General features: G+C 50.9%; 5 protein-coding genes across 5 annotated transcripts; 3 read left to right on the forward strand and 2 right to left on the reverse strand.

Moving 5' to 3' along the window:
• Positions 1 to 1,256: 1,256 nt before the first annotated feature.
• BP5553_03472 (Uncharacterized protein) lies at positions 1,257 to 1,804 on the reverse strand (the record flags this gene model as incomplete). The annotated part of the gene is made up of 2 exons (XM_032012095.1): positions 1,257 to 1,264; positions 1,315 to 1,804. 2 exons carry the CDS (start codon positions 1,802 to 1,804, stop codon positions 1,257 to 1,259), a joined length of 498 nt encoding a protein of 165 aa, XP_031871788.1.
• A 6,663-nt stretch (positions 1,805 to 8,467) lies between these two features.
• BP5553_03473 (Uncharacterized protein) lies at positions 8,468 to 11,441 on the reverse strand (the record flags this gene model as incomplete). Its single annotated transcript, XM_032012096.1, has 4 exons — positions 8,468 to 9,216; positions 9,267 to 10,764; positions 11,121 to 11,145; positions 11,290 to 11,441. 4 exons carry the CDS (start codon positions 11,439 to 11,441, stop codon positions 8,468 to 8,470), a joined length of 2,424 nt encoding a protein of 807 aa, XP_031871789.1.
• An 850-nt stretch (positions 11,442 to 12,291) lies between these two features.
• On the forward strand, positions 12,292 to 14,279 carry BP5553_03474 (uncharacterized protein; the record flags this gene model as incomplete). Its single annotated transcript, XM_032012097.1, has 4 exons — positions 12,292 to 12,579; positions 12,646 to 12,959; positions 13,019 to 13,167; positions 13,219 to 14,279. The coding sequence occupies 4 exons, from the start codon at positions 12,292 to 12,294 to the stop codon at positions 14,277 to 14,279; spliced, it is 1,812 nt and encodes a 603-aa protein (XP_031871790.1).
• A 656-nt stretch (positions 14,280 to 14,935) lies between these two features.
• On the forward strand, positions 14,936 to 15,886 carry BP5553_03475 (uncharacterized protein; the record flags this gene model as incomplete). The annotated part of the gene is made up of 2 exons (XM_032012098.1): positions 14,936 to 15,273; positions 15,424 to 15,886. The coding sequence occupies 2 exons, from the start codon at positions 14,936 to 14,938 to the stop codon at positions 15,884 to 15,886; spliced, it is 801 nt and encodes a 266-aa protein (XP_031871791.1).
• Positions 15,887 to 16,539: 653 nt separating this feature from the next.
• BP5553_03476 (Uncharacterized protein) lies at positions 16,540 to 17,064 on the forward strand (the record flags this gene model as incomplete). Its single annotated transcript, XM_032012099.1, has 1 exon — positions 16,540 to 17,064. The coding sequence occupies one exon, from the start codon at positions 16,540 to 16,542 to the stop codon at positions 17,062 to 17,064; it is 525 nt and encodes a 174-aa protein (XP_031871792.1).
• Positions 17,065 to 18,238: the final 1,174 nt, after the last annotated feature.

Genomic DNA, 18,238 nt, shown 5'->3' on the forward strand with positions numbered 1-18,238 from the left:
CCTTTGGCCAACTGGTGAGACCCCAATACGTACGCTACTACGGGCATCTGACGCTAACCCTTATGTCGAAGTCGGAAAGGAGGGCGCCACCACAGCTAAGAAGACTTGCCAGGGTGCTACAGGTATCAATATGTCCTCTTTCTCTGCTGATAGACCTTGGACTAATTTACAAAATACAGAATTATGTCGAGTAGTGTTGTTGAAGCGCGCCAGAAAGAGTTGATTAAAAAGAAGGCTCGCCAATAGACCTGAATAAAGCGCCCGGAATCCGCAAAAGAAAGAATCAGAACTATTCGAAACGCGGCTAGTAGCCAAACCCAATCTCTGCTCACAACGTCCTCCTATCCCGCCCGTCAGAATCGCAGTAGACAACAAGGCAGAGTCACGTCGAAGATGGAATAGGAAATGGAGGTCGCAGAGGCAAACATAGAAGCTGCAGAGAGGGAATTAAAGGAAGTGAAGGTAGAAATAGATGCTCTAGAGAAGCTTTTATAGTATCGAGAGGAAATCACCTCAATATTCGATAAAGTACACTAGTTACAACTATAAAACCCCCGGCAGTCACTACCCCTGGGGAAAAGAACACCACGCCTTTGATGTGCTCTGTGTATATGTGCCGCCACCGTGAAATAGGAGAAGACAGACAATGCGGATCCGACTTTCAAATTATGCTTCGTCACTTCGATAGGTAAAGCATTGCCGTCCCTCTCCTCGAGCCCTAGCTCTCTCAGCTCCTCCAAGTAGAGCGACCTATCTGCGAGTTTCATTTGTATCAACTCTCGATAGCACATATCCCGTTGCAGAAATTCCTCTACTCGTTCTAGACGAGGCGATCTATGGCGCCTCAAATCGAAATATCCAGAGTCAATATACGTCGGGTATCGAAGGGCACTAGCTACCAAGAATGACCCATCTTTCTCAACATCGTTCCAGATTTTGAGTAACGAAGTAGCCTCTATCATGCATTCATATAATCCATCTTCCCTAGCACAACACCAAAAACCAAGACCATGTGGCCGGGCACCATTCCCAGGACAACGGGATTAAGAACTCCTAGCTCCAAGCGTTCTAGCCCGCTCTTGCAGCTCCGTTAAGCTGTTGACGCAAGTCTACGGGATCCTGGGCAAATTCCAGCATTGTGTAGTCGGATTAGAGGCCACGAAATGCGCAACGCAAGAATCGAGTTGCGTACAGCAATGCGGCAAGCGTACGAGTACAATACACCCATCTCGACAGCTAGAAGAACACAAAGAGCTTCAACGCACTAAACCTTAATAAACTCCCAAACGATCCCGTCAGATTCAAAATTCCTACCCTTCGCCAGCGACTCCACGCCCCGCTCTAGGTTAGTCCCCACTTGCCAAAGCCTCTCCCAATGCGTCATAAGTAAGACATAGCCTCCCTCCGGCCTCATCCTGACGCAAAAGTTCTCCCACCCATCCTGGCGCTTGGCCGAGCAGCGCAGTCTCCCATTTCCATTGTGACCTAAAAAGCTACTCGAGCCGCAATCTCGGAAGCCGAGCCAGCCTTTGGTCTCCACGCACTCCCAGTGGATGTAGCCGCGGCCGCCCGGCGGGGCCAGCACGACCTGTCCGTCAAGCAGCGTAATCATATGCCCGGACTCAACGGAGCGGATAAGAAAGGTGGAGCCAGGCCAGGGGACCGAGGAGGAGCTGAGTTTGGCGCCGCCGAACGGCTCATCTAGGAGATCGGCGGCGACGGATTCGGGAGGTGTAGCCGCTGTGTAGGCGGTAGAGCTGTCGAGGTCCGGGATGGGATTCGGGTCGACTAGGTGGAGGGCCATAACAGCGGAGTGTTGGCTGAGATACCTACGTCGAGATAGTAGAGAGTGTGTTAGGTTTAGATGTTGTTGTTGTTGTTTAGTGGTGAGCCAGTGGTTGTTGTTCTTATATTACTAAGCTTCTCACGCTTGGCTACCTAAGGTACTTCGTATATAAGCAATCCTGCCTAGGTAGGTACTACCTTAGGTAACTACCTATAGGTACCTGGGTACCTATCTTACTATAGTTGAATATCTCACTAAGATTGAGGTATTCAAAGGGAGGTAATATTACAGGTGAGTGCCTTCGAGTTCAAAATTAGGAAACCCTTAGTGTTTCTCTCATACCATCCTGTTACTACTCCCCGTTTCCTACTGCATTCTCACCTACTTCTAAGTGCCAAAATTCTCGAACATTGCTTATAGTCGTTGCCTGTACAATTCTAACCCAAGATTTAACTATTTAAGGTAAGTTCTTAGTAGGTGATTAGAGGTTTATTTTTATAACGATATATCTATTATCGGCAAGATTCGCACATGGTTAGACAATTCGACATTTGACGTCTACAGAGTATCAAAAATGACCAGATGTAGTCCAGTTCATCCCTTGCAACGCCTCTTCCCCAGCAGTCCCACAACCATCCACTCATGCAATATAATCATCGGCTTTTCCAACTCACGTCTTCTTTTCACATGATACTAACTTGTTCCTGCTAATCGATTTAATATCACTCCTATTGCCCCACAATAACTGCGCACGATTACTCCGATCGGGTACACCATGGTCCTCACTCGACCCATTACCGCAGCAACGTTACACACCACATTTTCATCTCGAATATGAGATTAAAGCAGACGTTTAAAAGATAGGGCAGTATGCATTTCAAGTCCTCCTCACTCCTAGGAGGTCCATAAGTGAAAACAGCACATATCTCAAATAAAGAAAACAGAGGGTACACAAAAGATTCCCCACACTACACACTCCACTGCCACATAGCTCTCTGAAACAACTCAATTAAGCCGTGACCGCTACGTCATATCACACCCCACCCCACTACATCTAAAAACTGCCCCGCTCCCCTAAATCTAAAAATAAACATAAAAAATAAAATCATGAATCGCAGAGAAAACGGGCCTAGAGGTATTTTTTCTGATTATTATTCTATTTATTATTATTCTATTTATTTTAGGGGCTGTGTATATTGTGTAGTAGGTAGTATAGGGAGATCGGGATTGGTTGGCAAGTGGAATGTATATTTGGTTCTGCACTTTTCGCCACCGCGCGTAGGCGGGTAATGGAGAGTTGCCTTAACGCTGTGCATGGAGAGGTGGGTGGTAATAGGTTGGGTGGTGCCGGCTTACGGTTTCGCACCGGCAATTAACGATATTGTGTCAGATCAAATGCAAACATGGGATTTTGTATTTGGTGGAGGAGTTGTATAACGTCTACCTAAGTAGAGCTAAGCTATCTAGACTAACAATTGGAAGGGCCGAAGTAGGCACACCAGGTAACCCTCTAAGCGGGCCCGTCCGTAGAAGTAGTGTCGAGGATGTAATTGGGTATCCAGCCAACGAATGTGTATCAAGACTACCAGAGCTCCTTGAAAATGCGAAGCAAGAAATCTATTCCTGCTCACGGCTACTACGAGTAACCGACGCGCACGCACACACCCTGCAATATAGAGGTCGCATGTCAACATGTAAGCCTTCGGTGAAGCAGAAGAAGCGCAGGAACGGCGAATGACTCAGAAAAAACATAACAAAAAGCATTGGTTGGTACATGATGTGTTTTCCTTCCTGCAGGCTCAGCCTGTATACCACATAACCCTTTCCCTCTAAAATAACATCTGGCTGCCTGAGCTGGAGACTAGCTCCTATATAGTGTAGTATGATGAGTGGAAAGGAAACAATGAATCGCAGATTACATCTTTCCTCCAAAAAATAGGAAATGAGTCAGCGCCCGGCATGACAACGGTTGAAACAGGCTCCCAAGTAGAAACCCCTCCCAAGAACTCCAAGGTATCATTCCCGTCCCATGCAAAAGTTAGAGTTCCCTATCGCAAAAGCAAACGAAAGGGAAAGTAAGGGATAATAAATAACCAAAAGAAAAATGAGCGGCAGAAAGCGCTGAAGAGAACACCCTGCCCAATGACCATATTATCTAATACCGACGCCATGCTTTGGAACTCGTCTACGCAATGCAGAAATTTCAAAATAACAGTCTGTCAAGGCTCGTGTTCGTGTGTGTGTGTGTGTGTGGATGGCCTGGGCTCTGTGTGTATCCCTTCTTTGCGCCTTCAATAGCTTCCGTGAGAATCATGGCATCGCGTGCTTCGTAGATCGTTTCGTCTTCGGTATATGTCGTGGATCGTTTCATGGGAATGTGTGAGAGGGGTGGGGGAATTGGCGCGGGAAATCCAGCCAGGCTCTACGGCGCAGAGTGAGACATCAGACGGTCGTGCCCGACGAGGAGCATGGTGAGTTGAGATGGCGGCGTCGATGAGGAGGTTCTCCCCCGGAATGAGAATAGATAGTGTACCCAGTCGTTGAATTCAAAACGTACGAGAGGTCGCGACTGCCATGAATATGCAGCTATCGAAGACAATACGTTTCATCTCCGGTGGCGGCGGGATGAGTGTCTTTGCGATCCGTTACTCGCCGTTCCGTAACCCGAGTCATATCCATCTCTCGAAGATGAGGACTCCTCCTGCCGACAGTGTGAATGTGTTGCGCAGGCGTATCCGACAAGAACCGTCTTCTCCTGTATGGGGTGGCCTGAAGTTCCGTATGCCGCGCACATGTCGATGCTGTGCTCATAGTAGAGACAGCGGCAGACCGAGTATCGTTCCACGACAAGATAACACATGTTGAAGTTTGTTATGAGGGAGGTCGTTGAGGTTTGCGGTGTAGTTTGGGCAGCCAAGCGATCGTCAAGTGGATGAGTTTGATATGAATATGATTAGGAGAAGGCCTCAGATGAAGGGCAGCGAAGATATGAAATATATTAATGAACAGACTGGAGAAGGAGCCTGGGCAAAGAAAGTTAAAGAAAGTCAATGACTGAGGATACGATGATTCAAAAAACGAGTCATCTGAGCCCGGCGAGGTGACTGCCTTAATAGTTTCCGCAGCTCCAGACGAAAGGCTACCAAGACGACACAAGGCAGCAGTAGGCAATGGATCAGAAGAGACGGAGAGAGTGCAGTTAGAACATGCAGGTCAACATGCAGGAAAGAGATACCGGGGAGGGGTGAGTCGAAGCTAGGCCAATGCGTGATATCGTTGGTAACTATACGCAACAAAAGAGCTCCTGGACCATGGTCCTGCAGCAGCGAGAGTCGAAACCGGGAGTATAGCCCTACGGGCCAGACTAGCGGCGTACCCACAGAGGGGGGGGGGGGCTGGCTTGCACGCCGCGAGGGAAGGCTGAGGTGGGTGGTGGTGAGCGTGGTGAGAGTGGTACTGGACTGGACTGTAGTGTAGTGTACTGTAAGAGTGGCTATCAGCCTTGAAGCGCGGGTCCCTGGCTCTCCCTTACAGAGTAGCGCGATGGAACCTGGGCGACGACTCCTCCGGCTCTCCGTCATGCTAACGCCAGCAGGCCAGACCCTGCCCATCGACAGGACATGCGATCGATGACGGATGGCTTACTTCGTACAAAGTACAGTAGTTCTAGGTAGTGTAGTAGTGCCCTGTCCTGCCCTGTACGGTCCATGCACGGTAGGTAGGTTCGTCGCCAGAGATGCTAAAGATGGCGGTGCACGCCCACTGCATCGGGTGAGGGTACAGACAGGTCCAGCACAGGCACTGTAGGCTCCCATCTGCGGCCAGGGCTGCGGGCGTGGCAGATGGCAGATGGCAGATGGCAGATGGCAGCGACTAAGATGCTGAGGTGAGGTGAGCGAGCGTAGCGCAAACGCAAACGCAAACGCGGGAGCATCGACAGCATCTGGGACCACGGGCGATGGATGGCGCGATGCACCGGCGGGCCAGAAAGGCGGCCGTGAAGCCGGATCTGCGAGACAGCAGTTGAGCGATGAGATTATGGGAGATTATTGGAGACGGAGGATTCAACGGCCGGTCGTGCAAGATGGCCGCCTCAGTACGTACTCGAGTCTTTGTCTCAAGTATACCCAAGGTACAACAAGCGAGAAGTCACGATGTCTAAGGTAAGGTAAGGTAAGGTAGGTATTCTCTGTGTCCCAAACGGTCGAGGTCCCTCGAGTTTGTTCGTACGCGTCCACAACCCAAGCAGCGCAGACGCGGACGGGTGTATTATTAGAACAACCGGCCTTCGCAAGGCACGAGACTACAGGACTACGAGTACACTGTACAGACAGGACTTTGCACGGACGGCGTAGGGCCAACTCTCTCTCCGGCGCTCCGAGTCCTCAGTCCTCAGTCCTCGTCCTCCCCCAGCGGGCGCTGCTCGTCTCTCGGCAAACAGCAAAACAGCAGAGCAGGAATTGCCGCCAGCACGCGGTCCTGGACCTGGAACCAAAACCCGGGGAATCGGTGGGGGGGGGGCTCTGGGACCGCAGAAACGTGGAGCCTGGAACAGATGCTGGGGGCCTGGCCAGCCATGCGATCTGATGGGATAGAATGCGACGGATGTGAGTGATGGGAATGCGATGCCCGGTGCTGCGGACGGATGGTGTCTTGGGGCCCTTGGGGCCCTTGTGGGGAGGGATAAGAATAGGTGGACTACCAGATGGCGCAAAGCCGTTGAAACCCCAAGTACCGGACAAATGAGAGGCGCGTCTGCTTCCCAAGAATCGCCGTTTGGGGACCAACGAGAAGGGCGATCGATGTGAACCAAAGCTCGTCCGCGATGCCCGCTCAGACGCCCGGGGAGGCTGAGGCTGCTCGTTCGAGGGGCTATTATTATTATTGTTATTACTAATGTTGCGAGACTGCGAGAACTTGCTTCACATGGAACTACTACGTAAGGTAGTGCCTCTTGCGTATTCTCGCCAATCGCCGTGGCAAATAGCAGCCTCAGTCCCCGAAGGGATATATTGCAGCCTGCCCTGGTGGCTCTACCAAGGACCGGACCTTACCTTGCGACAATCAAGTATCGCGATGGGGGTTATGCACGCCCTACTCCGCAAGGAGATGACTCCTTTGGCTTGGTGCTTGGTGCTGCTCAGCTGGGCCAGGCGACGAAACGTGTTTTCGTTTGCCGTTCAGCCTCAGGTGGATAAGCGGTGGAATTGAGCGTTTGCGGTTGAGACGAGCAGGTGGTACGTTGAAGCTACCTACCGATACATCGGAACCCTCGGGGAAGCTAAGTTACCTACGTGAAGTTGAGATAGTTCGTGCTCTAGGGTCTATTCTATTCTGATGGCGCAAAAGGAGCAGGCTGTCGACAAACACAACAAACACAGCGAATACCCGCGAACATCCAATGATTCCCCCAAATATGCCTTGCGGCCAACAAACAGTGCAGGCAAGTACAGTAGCAGCGAGAAAGGTACCAATACAATGTAGCCTTGCTCTCCGACCACTGACAGCGCCCATCTCGTACGGCCGCCAATCAGCGCCCTGCCTCGGCTGCGCCTCGATTGCGGCTGCCTTCTTTTTCTGCTGACTGTGTCTCGACAGTACATGTACATCATGAACATCGTAAAAGTACCGAAGTACGACGTACAACGTACGACCAGTCCCCGGTCCCCTAGTCCCCAGTCCGAAGAGCCAAAAAAAGGAGTTCCGGTACTGTACTGTACTATACCTACCTATACGGAGCGTACCTAGTGCTCGAGGAACTACCAGCACAGTACCCTCCATACGAGTACCGAGCCAACCCCGAAGGAGGCCTTTTCGGCCACGCCGCCACACAATCAGCCAATGCTCGGGCGTTATCCTGCCTAATTCTTATCAATATATTAATATACTCCCCTCACCAAGAGCGTCATCAGGTAAACCTTGTTTGGGGCCAGCTTAGTCCTCGGTCGCGACCGACGGAGCATGGAGGGGTTCACGCCCCGCATCAGACATCCAGACATCAGGCATTCGTAAAAGACACCACAAAAGGGCTCCCAAATGATGCTTTTGGCGATTATCGGGCTTCCCATTTTTAACTTTTGAGCGCACCGCGATTGAGATAACCTTACATACATGCCACATACATATCATACCCTACATGCCTATGTATAGCCAAGCTCTTCAGCCTGAGCCACGTAAAGTACATGGACATCGAGCCGAGGCCCACGCGGGAATTCGTCTCCAGGTGCAGCGCATCTGGAATATCCAATGCTCAACCTTTTGAAAGGTCGGCCCCCGCATGCTATCTTTCCCATTCCATTTCCACCACCTTCTGCAGCTATCCAATTCTTGCACTTGGCCGTGTTTTGCATTTCTTCAGCTCTTCATTGGCTTGAGACCAGGGATGCCACTCTCTTGACTAAAGTCTCGAGATGCCATCCAACAAAGCGTCAAGCACTTTTCATCTGTTCATCCTTATTTATTACTCGACTCAAATCCGACTCCTTGTTTTCCACCCAACGAGTGCCTTACAAATTCGATATTTGCCTCCGTTGGTTTTCTCAAAGCCCGGTTGTTGAATTTCGTCCACGAAGCATCGTTTTAAAGTTCCGTCTCTTCCTTCACTAGTCGTCTGAAGTTTGACCCTGAACTCCCACCTACCGCGTCTGCCAACAAAATCCATCTTCTTCTTCATTAATTACCTCAAGTCTGGTTCTTAAACAGCCAATCCGAGTTCGCATCCACCATGAAATTCGTAATGTTGAACTCATTAGCGCCATTGCTCAATTCAGTAGGTACCATCTCGCCAACCCCGTGCTCATTCCCATTACCATGAGCATGCCCCATATCTCCTCCCGGAGCAACTGGTAGCCTCGGGAAATTAAAAAAGTCAAAAACATCCAAGTACTCCAGCTCGTTCGGCGCCGGTGTCCGGGCCGGCGTAACGCTCGGCATTCTCGTCACCAGACCGACATGTTTTGGTTGTCTAGAGATCAAGAAATCCAGGTCATACGCACAACGCCGCATATCTGCCAAAATCTTAACTGAGGATGGCGTGACGCGCTCTCCATTAGCCCCAGCAGAATGCTCGGAATCTCGATGCTCGTCTAGAACTCGTTGGAGGATGGCCGTGTATCGTTCGGCAACAGCCCAGTAGCGACCCATCTCCCCAAGGGTATCCACCAAGAACTGGATCTGTGGGCTGAGCTTGTGTTCTATTGTTGAGCCGTGGACTAATAAGAGTCGCGCGGCTACCCACAGCGTGAATGCGAAGGGAGGTCCGAGTTTCGGTAGCATGCCGTTCTGAACGACGAACTCGCCGAGGGCGGCAATATTCTCAACCGCCCCGTGGCACCGTTGGCTTGCGCTGTATGAGGGAGTGAAAATTGGGGAGCGGGTTGTTGGATACGCTGCAGATGAGTGTAGTCGAATTACCGTTGTATGATATGTTGCTATTGCCGTGGTCAATATGATTATAAAGCAGAGCAACTTAGATACTCACCATGAAGCATGACCCATCCACAGTTGATAGACTTGTTACCGCCCGGTTGGAACAACTTCGCCATATTACCATAGTCGCTAGGAAGATTGAATTTCCACGACGTGAGCATGTTGTCCAACTCCCGGTACTCCCCTTGCCATTGCTCCACATCCGACAGCGCACTGATATCAACAGGCTTCTTAAGAAATTTGTGGATCCTCGACAAAATGCCAAGGATTTCAATGTAATAGGAGAATGCTCCCAGATTTTCCGGCTTGTCGATTCCATATTCAGTTCGTTCGCTCGTGCGGAACCACCTTGTCTGAACAGGTTGGTTCTTGTTCCACAGATCGTCACGGCATGGCAGCGTGCGGTCAATTTCCTTCTCGTCCATAGCAAACTCGAATGCCGTGGCAATTGTAGCGTATCGATCAAGGAGATATACCATCCAGAAAAGCCTCCTTCGTGACTCCTCTTCGATAAAGTTATCCGGCTCTGGCAATACCATAGCGCGAAGAGTATATATGGACGGGAATACCGGCGACACTGAAAATGATGTCGTCTCAACCGCAAGGCCGAGTTGGACGACGGATCGGGTTATCAGAGCTAACAAATTCCATCCCGGCGGCCCGTTGCTACTACCCACAAGATCCAGAGCTAATATGACTAGAGCTTGTAGCGCCTTGACTGAAGAATTCTCCAACCCGTACAGCAAAACCTTCTGCTTCGAGATGTCATGGTAATGCCGCCGTCGTTCGTCCGTGAGTCTCTGATCGGTGGAAAATCTCAAGGTCGTTGCAACAATTGCATGTAACAATATTCTATCAGATTCATCTAGCGTAGAGGCACCAAACAGGGAGTCTAGTGTCGATCGTCGGTGTAGTATAGGGCACCATGTGTTGACGTATTTGAAGTAAAGATCCACGAGAGCATAGAGGAGGTCATAAGGAGGGAGGGAGTTGTCCGAGGTAAGTTCAGTTTGGGTCTGAGTGATATTAAGGCTTGGTGACTGGAGCGGTGGTTGTGTTGTGCTATAAAAGTCCCCAGCCTGACTAGTTTGTGCTGCCCGCGGCGGATGAGCTTGATTATGGGGGTGATTGGTTTGTTGCATCCCTTGCTGGAAAACATCACCATGCAATGAAGATATCGTGGCACTGGTGGGAGTCTGAGGCACCGGGTTGCCAAACTCCATTTGCTGGCCTCCTGGAAAGGGGGAGGGGTTCTGGAGGAATAACGCAGTCTCGGCATGAGGCACGTGGCCGCGAGGGCCATCATTCGACCGGAAACCAGGCATGCTCTGAGGCGTGTCGTGATCGCTGGGGAGGCTATTGCTGTTGTTCGTAAAGGACTCTAGAATCTGGGCGTGCGAGCGAAGAACGTCTTCCAGTTTATCTAATCTCTGCTCCAGCTCCCGGCCGTATCCAGCTCGGAGACCTGGCTTCTTTCGCTCCTTGTACTCGCAGTTTGCGCCATTGCGGGAGCACCAACCGCAAGCTGGCTGACTACGATCGCATTTTACCTAACAGAGTCAGAAGATAGCACTGTAGCGGGGAAAATTATAGAACATTTATGGGCGCAGTCAAATATGATGGTTCTCAAGCGCCGAGCAACTATACACAGCACAGTCTTCTCGAGATTTTCCGATGGCAGAGCTTTCTGCCTTCTACCTTCCGCCTTGCTTATTGGTTGTGGTTGTGGTTGTGGTTGGCTGTGGTTGGCATTGCTTCAGCCCAGCCAGGACCCGCTGAGCAGCCACTCACTCTTGACAGTTCAAAACAGCGATTACAAAACGAACGTAGTGAGCAGGGGTTTGCAGATGATGTTTGAAAACAAGCAGCAGTAAACATAAACACCGGGAAAATAATTTTACCGTACCTTTCTCTGTTTGCACAACTCGCATCTTCGACGAATAGTTAGCCATTTCCATTCTTCAGTTTCATTTGCAGAGGAGCCTCCGCACTTGGGCAGTAGGCTTCCGGACGCAGAGTTCCGGTTCAGAACATCACGATCGGCCCGTGCTAAAGGAGACATAGATGGTCCTTACGAGACAGACATCGGCCGCCGCGGTCTCTTGCGGGGCCTCTCGCCGTTTTCTCCGCCCTCGCTCTCATCCTCACTGTAGGCATTTTCCTCATCCGACTCGGGCTGATTCGTGGGTGGGCGCTGCGAGGACCGCGGCGAGAATCCGATATCCATTACGAAATGGAGCTGAGGGCGATAGCCACGGATAACTGCGATGGCCCCAGATACCTAGGTAGTTCTGGTTGTTCGGTGAAGTTCAGGACGAAAGTCGGCGTCTTTAGCAGCGAGAAGGTCGGGGGAGCTCTGTTATTGTAAGTGGAATTGTGGGGATGAAGGGGAGAGGGAAAAGGAGTGAGTGGGGGGGAGCACAGCGCCGGCCAATGCTTGCTGTTCTCCATGTTTGATCGCATGTGCCGTCGGTTCGGCGAGAAAGATAATAATAAGGGTAGAGGACCCTATAAGTTGTACTTCGTAGCGTACCTATTACCTAGGTAGGCCCTGTAGCGTAGGTCCTATAGCGTGGGCCGATGGGCCTGTAGGCCTGTAGCAGCTATACTCCGTGGTCATGTACAGCATACGCAGCCCTTTTCATGGTCTCCAACTCCGGACAGAAGACACACCATAGCTCATCATCTGATTCTGCACCTCCCAGCAACCCTTCTCCATAACCCGGTCTCTGCTCCTCTCCCCAGGCCGTTCAAGTTCAACCGTGTGCGACATGGGAGTCTTGGACGCCCTCGCCAATAGCAATGGCGGGCCGCGGTGCAAAACGGATCAAGAAGCTCTCGAGAAACCCATCCCGAGGTGGATGTGGATGTGGATGGATGCATGGAACATTGGAAGTGCGCCATGAATGGCGGATCAACCCTCTCGGAGCACTCGGCGACAGCCACCAGATGGCCTTCGTATGTACATGTCCTACGCTGGTCCAGTGTCCTCTTGAACCTCATCCAATGTCAAGCCACGAGTCTCCTGCTGTGTGCCGATGCAGAAAACTGCCGGCAGGCCCGTTGCCGTTTGCGCAATGCTCCCAGCCATCCCACCCCGTATTGCTTGTGCTGTGCTGTGTTGCGCTGCGTGGTATCATACCGTAACTTGTAGGGCCCTCCATGTCTCATCCATGATATCCTGCGAGTGCAGAAGAACCGGTCCCTTCAAAGCCTGCACCGCACCCTCCTTTGCGGCCAATTTTCCGGGAGTAATCCTGCCCACGATCTTCGACCACTCTCTCTTGGTGGACGGGGCGTCCAAGGCCCACGGAGAGCAATCACCACAATCCCAATGCAAAAGGCGGCGGCAACAGGAGCAGCGCGTGTTTGCTGTGCTGTACGGAGGAGGTGGCTCTCGGTGGTGGGATATCTTGCCCCGAACCTGACAGTTGACCCCCCCTCCGCCCCCCACCAAACGTCTTGTCGGAGACTCGCCGCCTTGTCCGGACCCGCCGTTCCCAGCTTGCCAGGCGGATGCACCACCTGCTCTCATAAGACCGCAACCAGGTGCTCAACAGCCTCATCCCCATCCTCATCCGCTTCTTCGAGTTTTTTGCACCCTTTCCCCCACCATCCTGCCAATTCACGCTGCCATGGCGTCGTCTACTGCTAGGAGTTTCCCCTCGATCAAAGCCATCAGGACGTTTGTCGTTGATGGCGTCGGGTCTGGAGGGGACTATCACAATGTCGAGGGTGGCCATTGGTAGGTGCCCTGCTGCGGATTAGCTCCAATTCTCCCAGTGCTGATTGAATGAATGCCAGGCTCATCGACACCCCGATATCAACGCCAATGTCGAGATGGGAGAAGTACCGGGCGTCAAGAACAAGCTGGGGCATCAACGTGTTAGGATCCTTTTGCGTGGAGATTGAGGGGTCGGATGGCACTGTTGGGTTTGCAACTGGATTTGGAGGTAGGCATCTCTGGCAGAACTACGTGCTCGCATGCTAATAGCTCCCCCAAGGCCCTCCAGCTTGCTGGCTCGTGCATCAACATTTCGAGCGGTTTTTGATCGGCGCAGATCCACGAGATACAAACCACTTATTCGAGCAGATGTACCGAGGTTCTATGTTCTATGGCCGCAAGGGGCTTCCAGTTGCCGTCATCTCCGTGATTGACCTGGCGCTCTGGGATCTACTCGGGAAGATCAGAAATGAGCCGGTATATAAGCTCATCGGTGGTGCCACGAGGGATAGATTGGATTTCTACTGCACGGGTCCGGAGCCAACGGCATCAAAGGCCATGGGTTTCTGGGGCGCAAAGGTTCCGCTCCCGTACTGCCCAGAGGAAGGTCACAAAGGTCTTAAGAAGAACGTCGAGTTTCTCCGGAAACATCGAGAGAGCGTTGGACCGGATTTCCCAATCATGGTAGATTGCTACATGAGCCTGAATGTCCAATACACGATAGAGCTTGCCACCGCCTGTCTAGATTTGAATATTAACTGGTGGGAGGAGTGCTTGTCTCCAGATGATACAGACGGATTTGCACTAATCAAGCGGGCACACCCTCAACTGAAGTTCACAACTGGAGAGCACGAATACTCGAGATATGGCTTCCGAAAACTCATCGAAGGCCGGAATCTCGACATCATCCAACCCGATGTCATGTGGCTCGGTGGTATGACCGAACTTCTCAAGGTTGCTGCGATGGCTGCCGCATACGATATCCCAGTTGTCCCACACGCCAGCGGGCCATACAGCTACCATTTCGTGGTATCTCAAACAAACTGCCCCTTCCAGGAATATCTTGCAAACTCTGCCGATGGGAAGAGCGTGTTACCCGTTTTCGGAGACCTGTTCTTGGATGAGCCAATCCCAACAAAGGGCTATCTTGATGTCTCGCAACTTGACAAGCCAGGTTTTGGATTGACGCTCAACCCGGCGGCGAGGTTGATTCCAGCCCAGTATCTTCTGACACCAAACCCGGAGCGGCCTCTTGGCCAGCCCCCTGTGGAGAAGAAGTCTACGGGGAACAGTGTTGTCAATGGCGTTGCCGAGGGTATCAAGAATCTAACAACTTCATAAGGGAGGTTGGGTTCCAAGCGACTATTAGTTTTGAGATACTGTTGACCATGGGTCTACTGTCGTTTTTAGAGCGGCCTTTTTGCAATCATGTTCAGGCATTCTCTCCGATGTAGCATTGCCTGTCGGGTACCATAGCTAGTGATGTGCTTTGCATGGCACACCGTCTATTCAAGTATATAATGCATGTAAATAAGTCTGCTGTCTCATTGAAATTTTGCCAGCATTCAAACCTTTCCTTGTGCTGCTATGTACGTCCCTGCCAGGTGTCATTTTCGCAGCTGTACTTACTCATGCGTATTGATACGAAGCCGAGGCGTACGGAGACATTGGCAATATATTGTCGGGGTCACTTGAACCGAAACCCGAATCGTGGGGCAAGCTAGGGACATGAACGTGTAAGGATGGGACTATGCCGTTGCTGTTACGTCCTTCCAAACAACCAAATAAACAACTCCACGCTCGCAACACCAGGATGCATATTCTCACCATGTTCATGCACCCTCCCTGATCCGAGCAGCATCGTTTCATTCATTATTGCAAAATCCCGACTGTGACGATCAAAGCTATCCCTTCACCTATTCGTGGATATTACACACTCCAGCCTCCGTGTCCGGCCATTATTTCACCAACTCCTCCTTCAAGCTCCGCACACAGCTATGTCCCACCACCTCCTCTCCTCAAAGAGCGCCGCCATCACTGGCGGAACTACGGGCATCGGGAGAGCAATCGCGCTGGAGTATGTGCGTCAGGGTTGCAATGTCGCCATCAACCACCTGAATCTCCCCTCAGACTCCCATCACAAGGAATCCATACTCGCCGAAGCTGCGGCTCTCAAAGAGAAGGATGACAAGGCCGGCAGGTTGATTGAGGTGGAGGGCGATATCAGTAAGCCCGAGACTGGAAAGAACCTCGTCGAGGAAGCGGTAAAAGCTTTCGGGCGACTAGACATTTTTGTTAGCAATGCCGGCGTTTGCCAGTTTGCGGAATTCTTGGAGTGAGTATATTTCCTGTCTTCATGGCCTTCCTTCTCAGAACGCAAACTAGATATTATTTCGTTTCGTATTTCGCTGGATCAGGGCAGAGGTGGCCACGGGTTATAGGAAGACTCCGGAGCCAAGCAACTAACGTGGGACACTTCACCCAGCCTCGACCACGACCTCTTCTCATCGACGGTGCGCATAAATCTCGATGGTGCGTTCTACGCCTGTCAAGCGGCCGCGCGTCAAATGGCATCCCAGGGCGATGGTGGAAGCATCATTGCGATCTCCTCCATCTCTGCCCTCGTTGGCGGTGGTCTTCAAACTCACTACACACCCACCAAAGCCGGCGTGCTATCGCTCACGCAGAGCATGGCCGTAGCTCTTGGGAAATACAAAATCAGATGCAACGCGTTGCTCCCAGGCACGATCAAGACGCAATTGAACGAGGAGGATCTGAATGACGATAAAAAGAGGGAGTATATGGAGACACGCATACCACTTGGTAGAACTGGCATACCCTCGGATATGGCCGGCCCAGCTGTATTTTTGGCCTGCGATGAGTTAAGTGGGTATGTCAATGGAGCACAATTGCTGGTTGATGGAGGTCTGTTCGTCAACTTGCAATGAGAGGGTCTAAGTGGGCTGAGATGCTGAGGTACTGAGGCTCGAGTGGGTTCCTCTTGGTAGAAAGTGCATAAAACGAGTCATTTCAATTAGTCGGCCGACGTCGGTCGAGCACATCTAAAATCAACGGATCTTACTTTGATGGTTGCAAAATGCGAAGTTAAGCACGATAAATACGGATCCGAGACGGACCCGTTGGGGAACTCGTCGCTGTTGTAGTCTGATACGAGTCCATTACGGCCTTGAGATGCAGAAGAGTAATGTATTGACAATGCGCAAAGTCATCTTTTAGCTCGGAATTCCCCAAACCATATTACTCCTCTATTTTTTCCTACCATTCCAAGTGTTTCGTACGTTGCATCCCTGCTTATTTGCTTTGATGGCCAGGATTAGGGGCTTACGGCCGGTAGAGTACCGTAACTCCGCTTCCATCTACAACCTCACCCACCACTCTTTTACTTAGAACAACTACCACCGACAAGAAACAATAGAATGGTAATAAGTATATAGCATCCCCATTGAATGTATTATTGAACCTTGTACCTTAAGAACTGTCTGAGGAACATTTGCCAGCCAGCACTTATCCCGCTACATTGATTGGGATCCTTCTCCTCATCAATTACTACTACAAAAGAACACAAAGGGACACATAGGAAATGGCATCCTTCGTCCATCATGGTGCTTGGGACCATCGATCCCGCCAAAATCCGGCCTTAAATTTCATCGAAAAATACCACTTGTTAATCGACAATCTCGAGCTCAGATCCACTCCATTCTCCTCCTTCTTCGCGCCCTTCGCCGCATACCACGATACCAAAGGCAACACACACGTCACAGGCTCGCACATTTGGGCCTGGCTCTCCCAACAATGCTCTCCATTCTCGCAAATCCGACACGATGTAGTGGAGGCCCGAGTCGTGCCCGACGAGGAAGGGAGAGACATCGTGTATTGGGAGTGCCTGACGCATTTCCAGCTAAAGGGGGATAACAATGAGATTGTGGTGCCCAGATTTTTTGTCTGGACTATTGGGCCGGCGCCCGTTGGCGAAGGCACCGATGGGAGGCAGATTCATAAGTGCAGGGTATTTTGGGATACGGGCGTTATTGGGAGGTATGTTACGGAGCGGAAGAGGGAGCAAATGAGGAGGGTTAAGAAGCTGGAGGTACGGAAAAAGCGGTAGTAAATGGCTTTGAGGTGCAAGTGGGTCTAGCCGACGAAGTGCTGCTGGTGAGCGGTTACATGTGATGCTGAGTGATCTGACGAGTATCTCGATGGCAACTTTCCCCTCTTTGCTCTTCAACATTGGGCGGCAAGGGAATTCCCTATCTCTATTTGGGTGCATGTTATTGGCGTCAGGAGCAATATCCGCATGGGTGGCACATATTCTTTATCTTCTTGGGCAGTTGGACTTGCTGTCGACAGTCCCAGCGTGGATACTATACCTCCACCACGGCATGAAGAAGCACGAGCAGATATCAAAATAAATTATGTTAGTAATGAACAAATGTGCTAATGTGCCCATGCTCGTTGCTACACATAGGTGCACTATCCTAGTACCACCCACACCCTTCTTCAAGGGTGATTCCATAGCGATAATGCAAGTCATGCCGATCGAAAGACCTAAAGGTTGCCTAGGTGCTTTATAAAGTTCAAGCCATTTGCGCATCGAGTGCTCACGCAGCCCGTATATTCCACCAGCTTGCCTCTTTATTTGACTTTTCTTCGCCTTTCTTTCTATATTGAGATATTTCCACCGCAGCAAAACGCCCCGCTTTACCCAAATTCTAAATATCCATATAGCTTGGCTTTAGTTTGTCGGATAGCTGAAAGAATCACAACAGAGTCTCGAATTGCTAGTAGAATCCGAACGTCGACGGCGAATGCGGTTTTGGTCTAATCCCGTTTCCTATATAATTCCTGAGGTACAATACTACTTCCCATTTCTTTCCGTATTACAAGGCTTTAGCGATATATACTCCTGAGTTGCAAATTGGTATACAAGGTTATTATCCAACTTGTTACACTAACAAAGCCATTTGAATTTTCTAGGCGATAAATTTAATTATTACCACCCCTTAAGCAACTCCCGTAGTAGCAAGACCTCATACCTTCGCTTCCTTCCACTCCCGGTAAATCATTAGCCGTGCCAAAAGCCTGCTGCTAACCCTAGAAACCAACTAAAAACACCCCAGTCCGGGCCTAACCCGTTTCCCGGCAAAAACCCAGCCAATCCCCTCCCACCCGCCGTCTACTTTGCACATGCACACGTCCCTCTATCTACCCATACGTGAAACACATCCGGCATTACTATATACAAAGTAAGCACTAGCCCCCAACATGCTATAATCAACGAA

Source organism: Venustampulla echinocandica, assembly GCF_003357145.1.
Source record: "Venustampulla echinocandica strain BP 5553 chromosome Unknown scaffold_1, whole genome shotgun sequence".
Lineage (NCBI taxonomy): Eukaryota > Fungi > Ascomycota > Leotiomycetes > Helotiales > Pleuroascaceae > Venustampulla > Venustampulla echinocandica.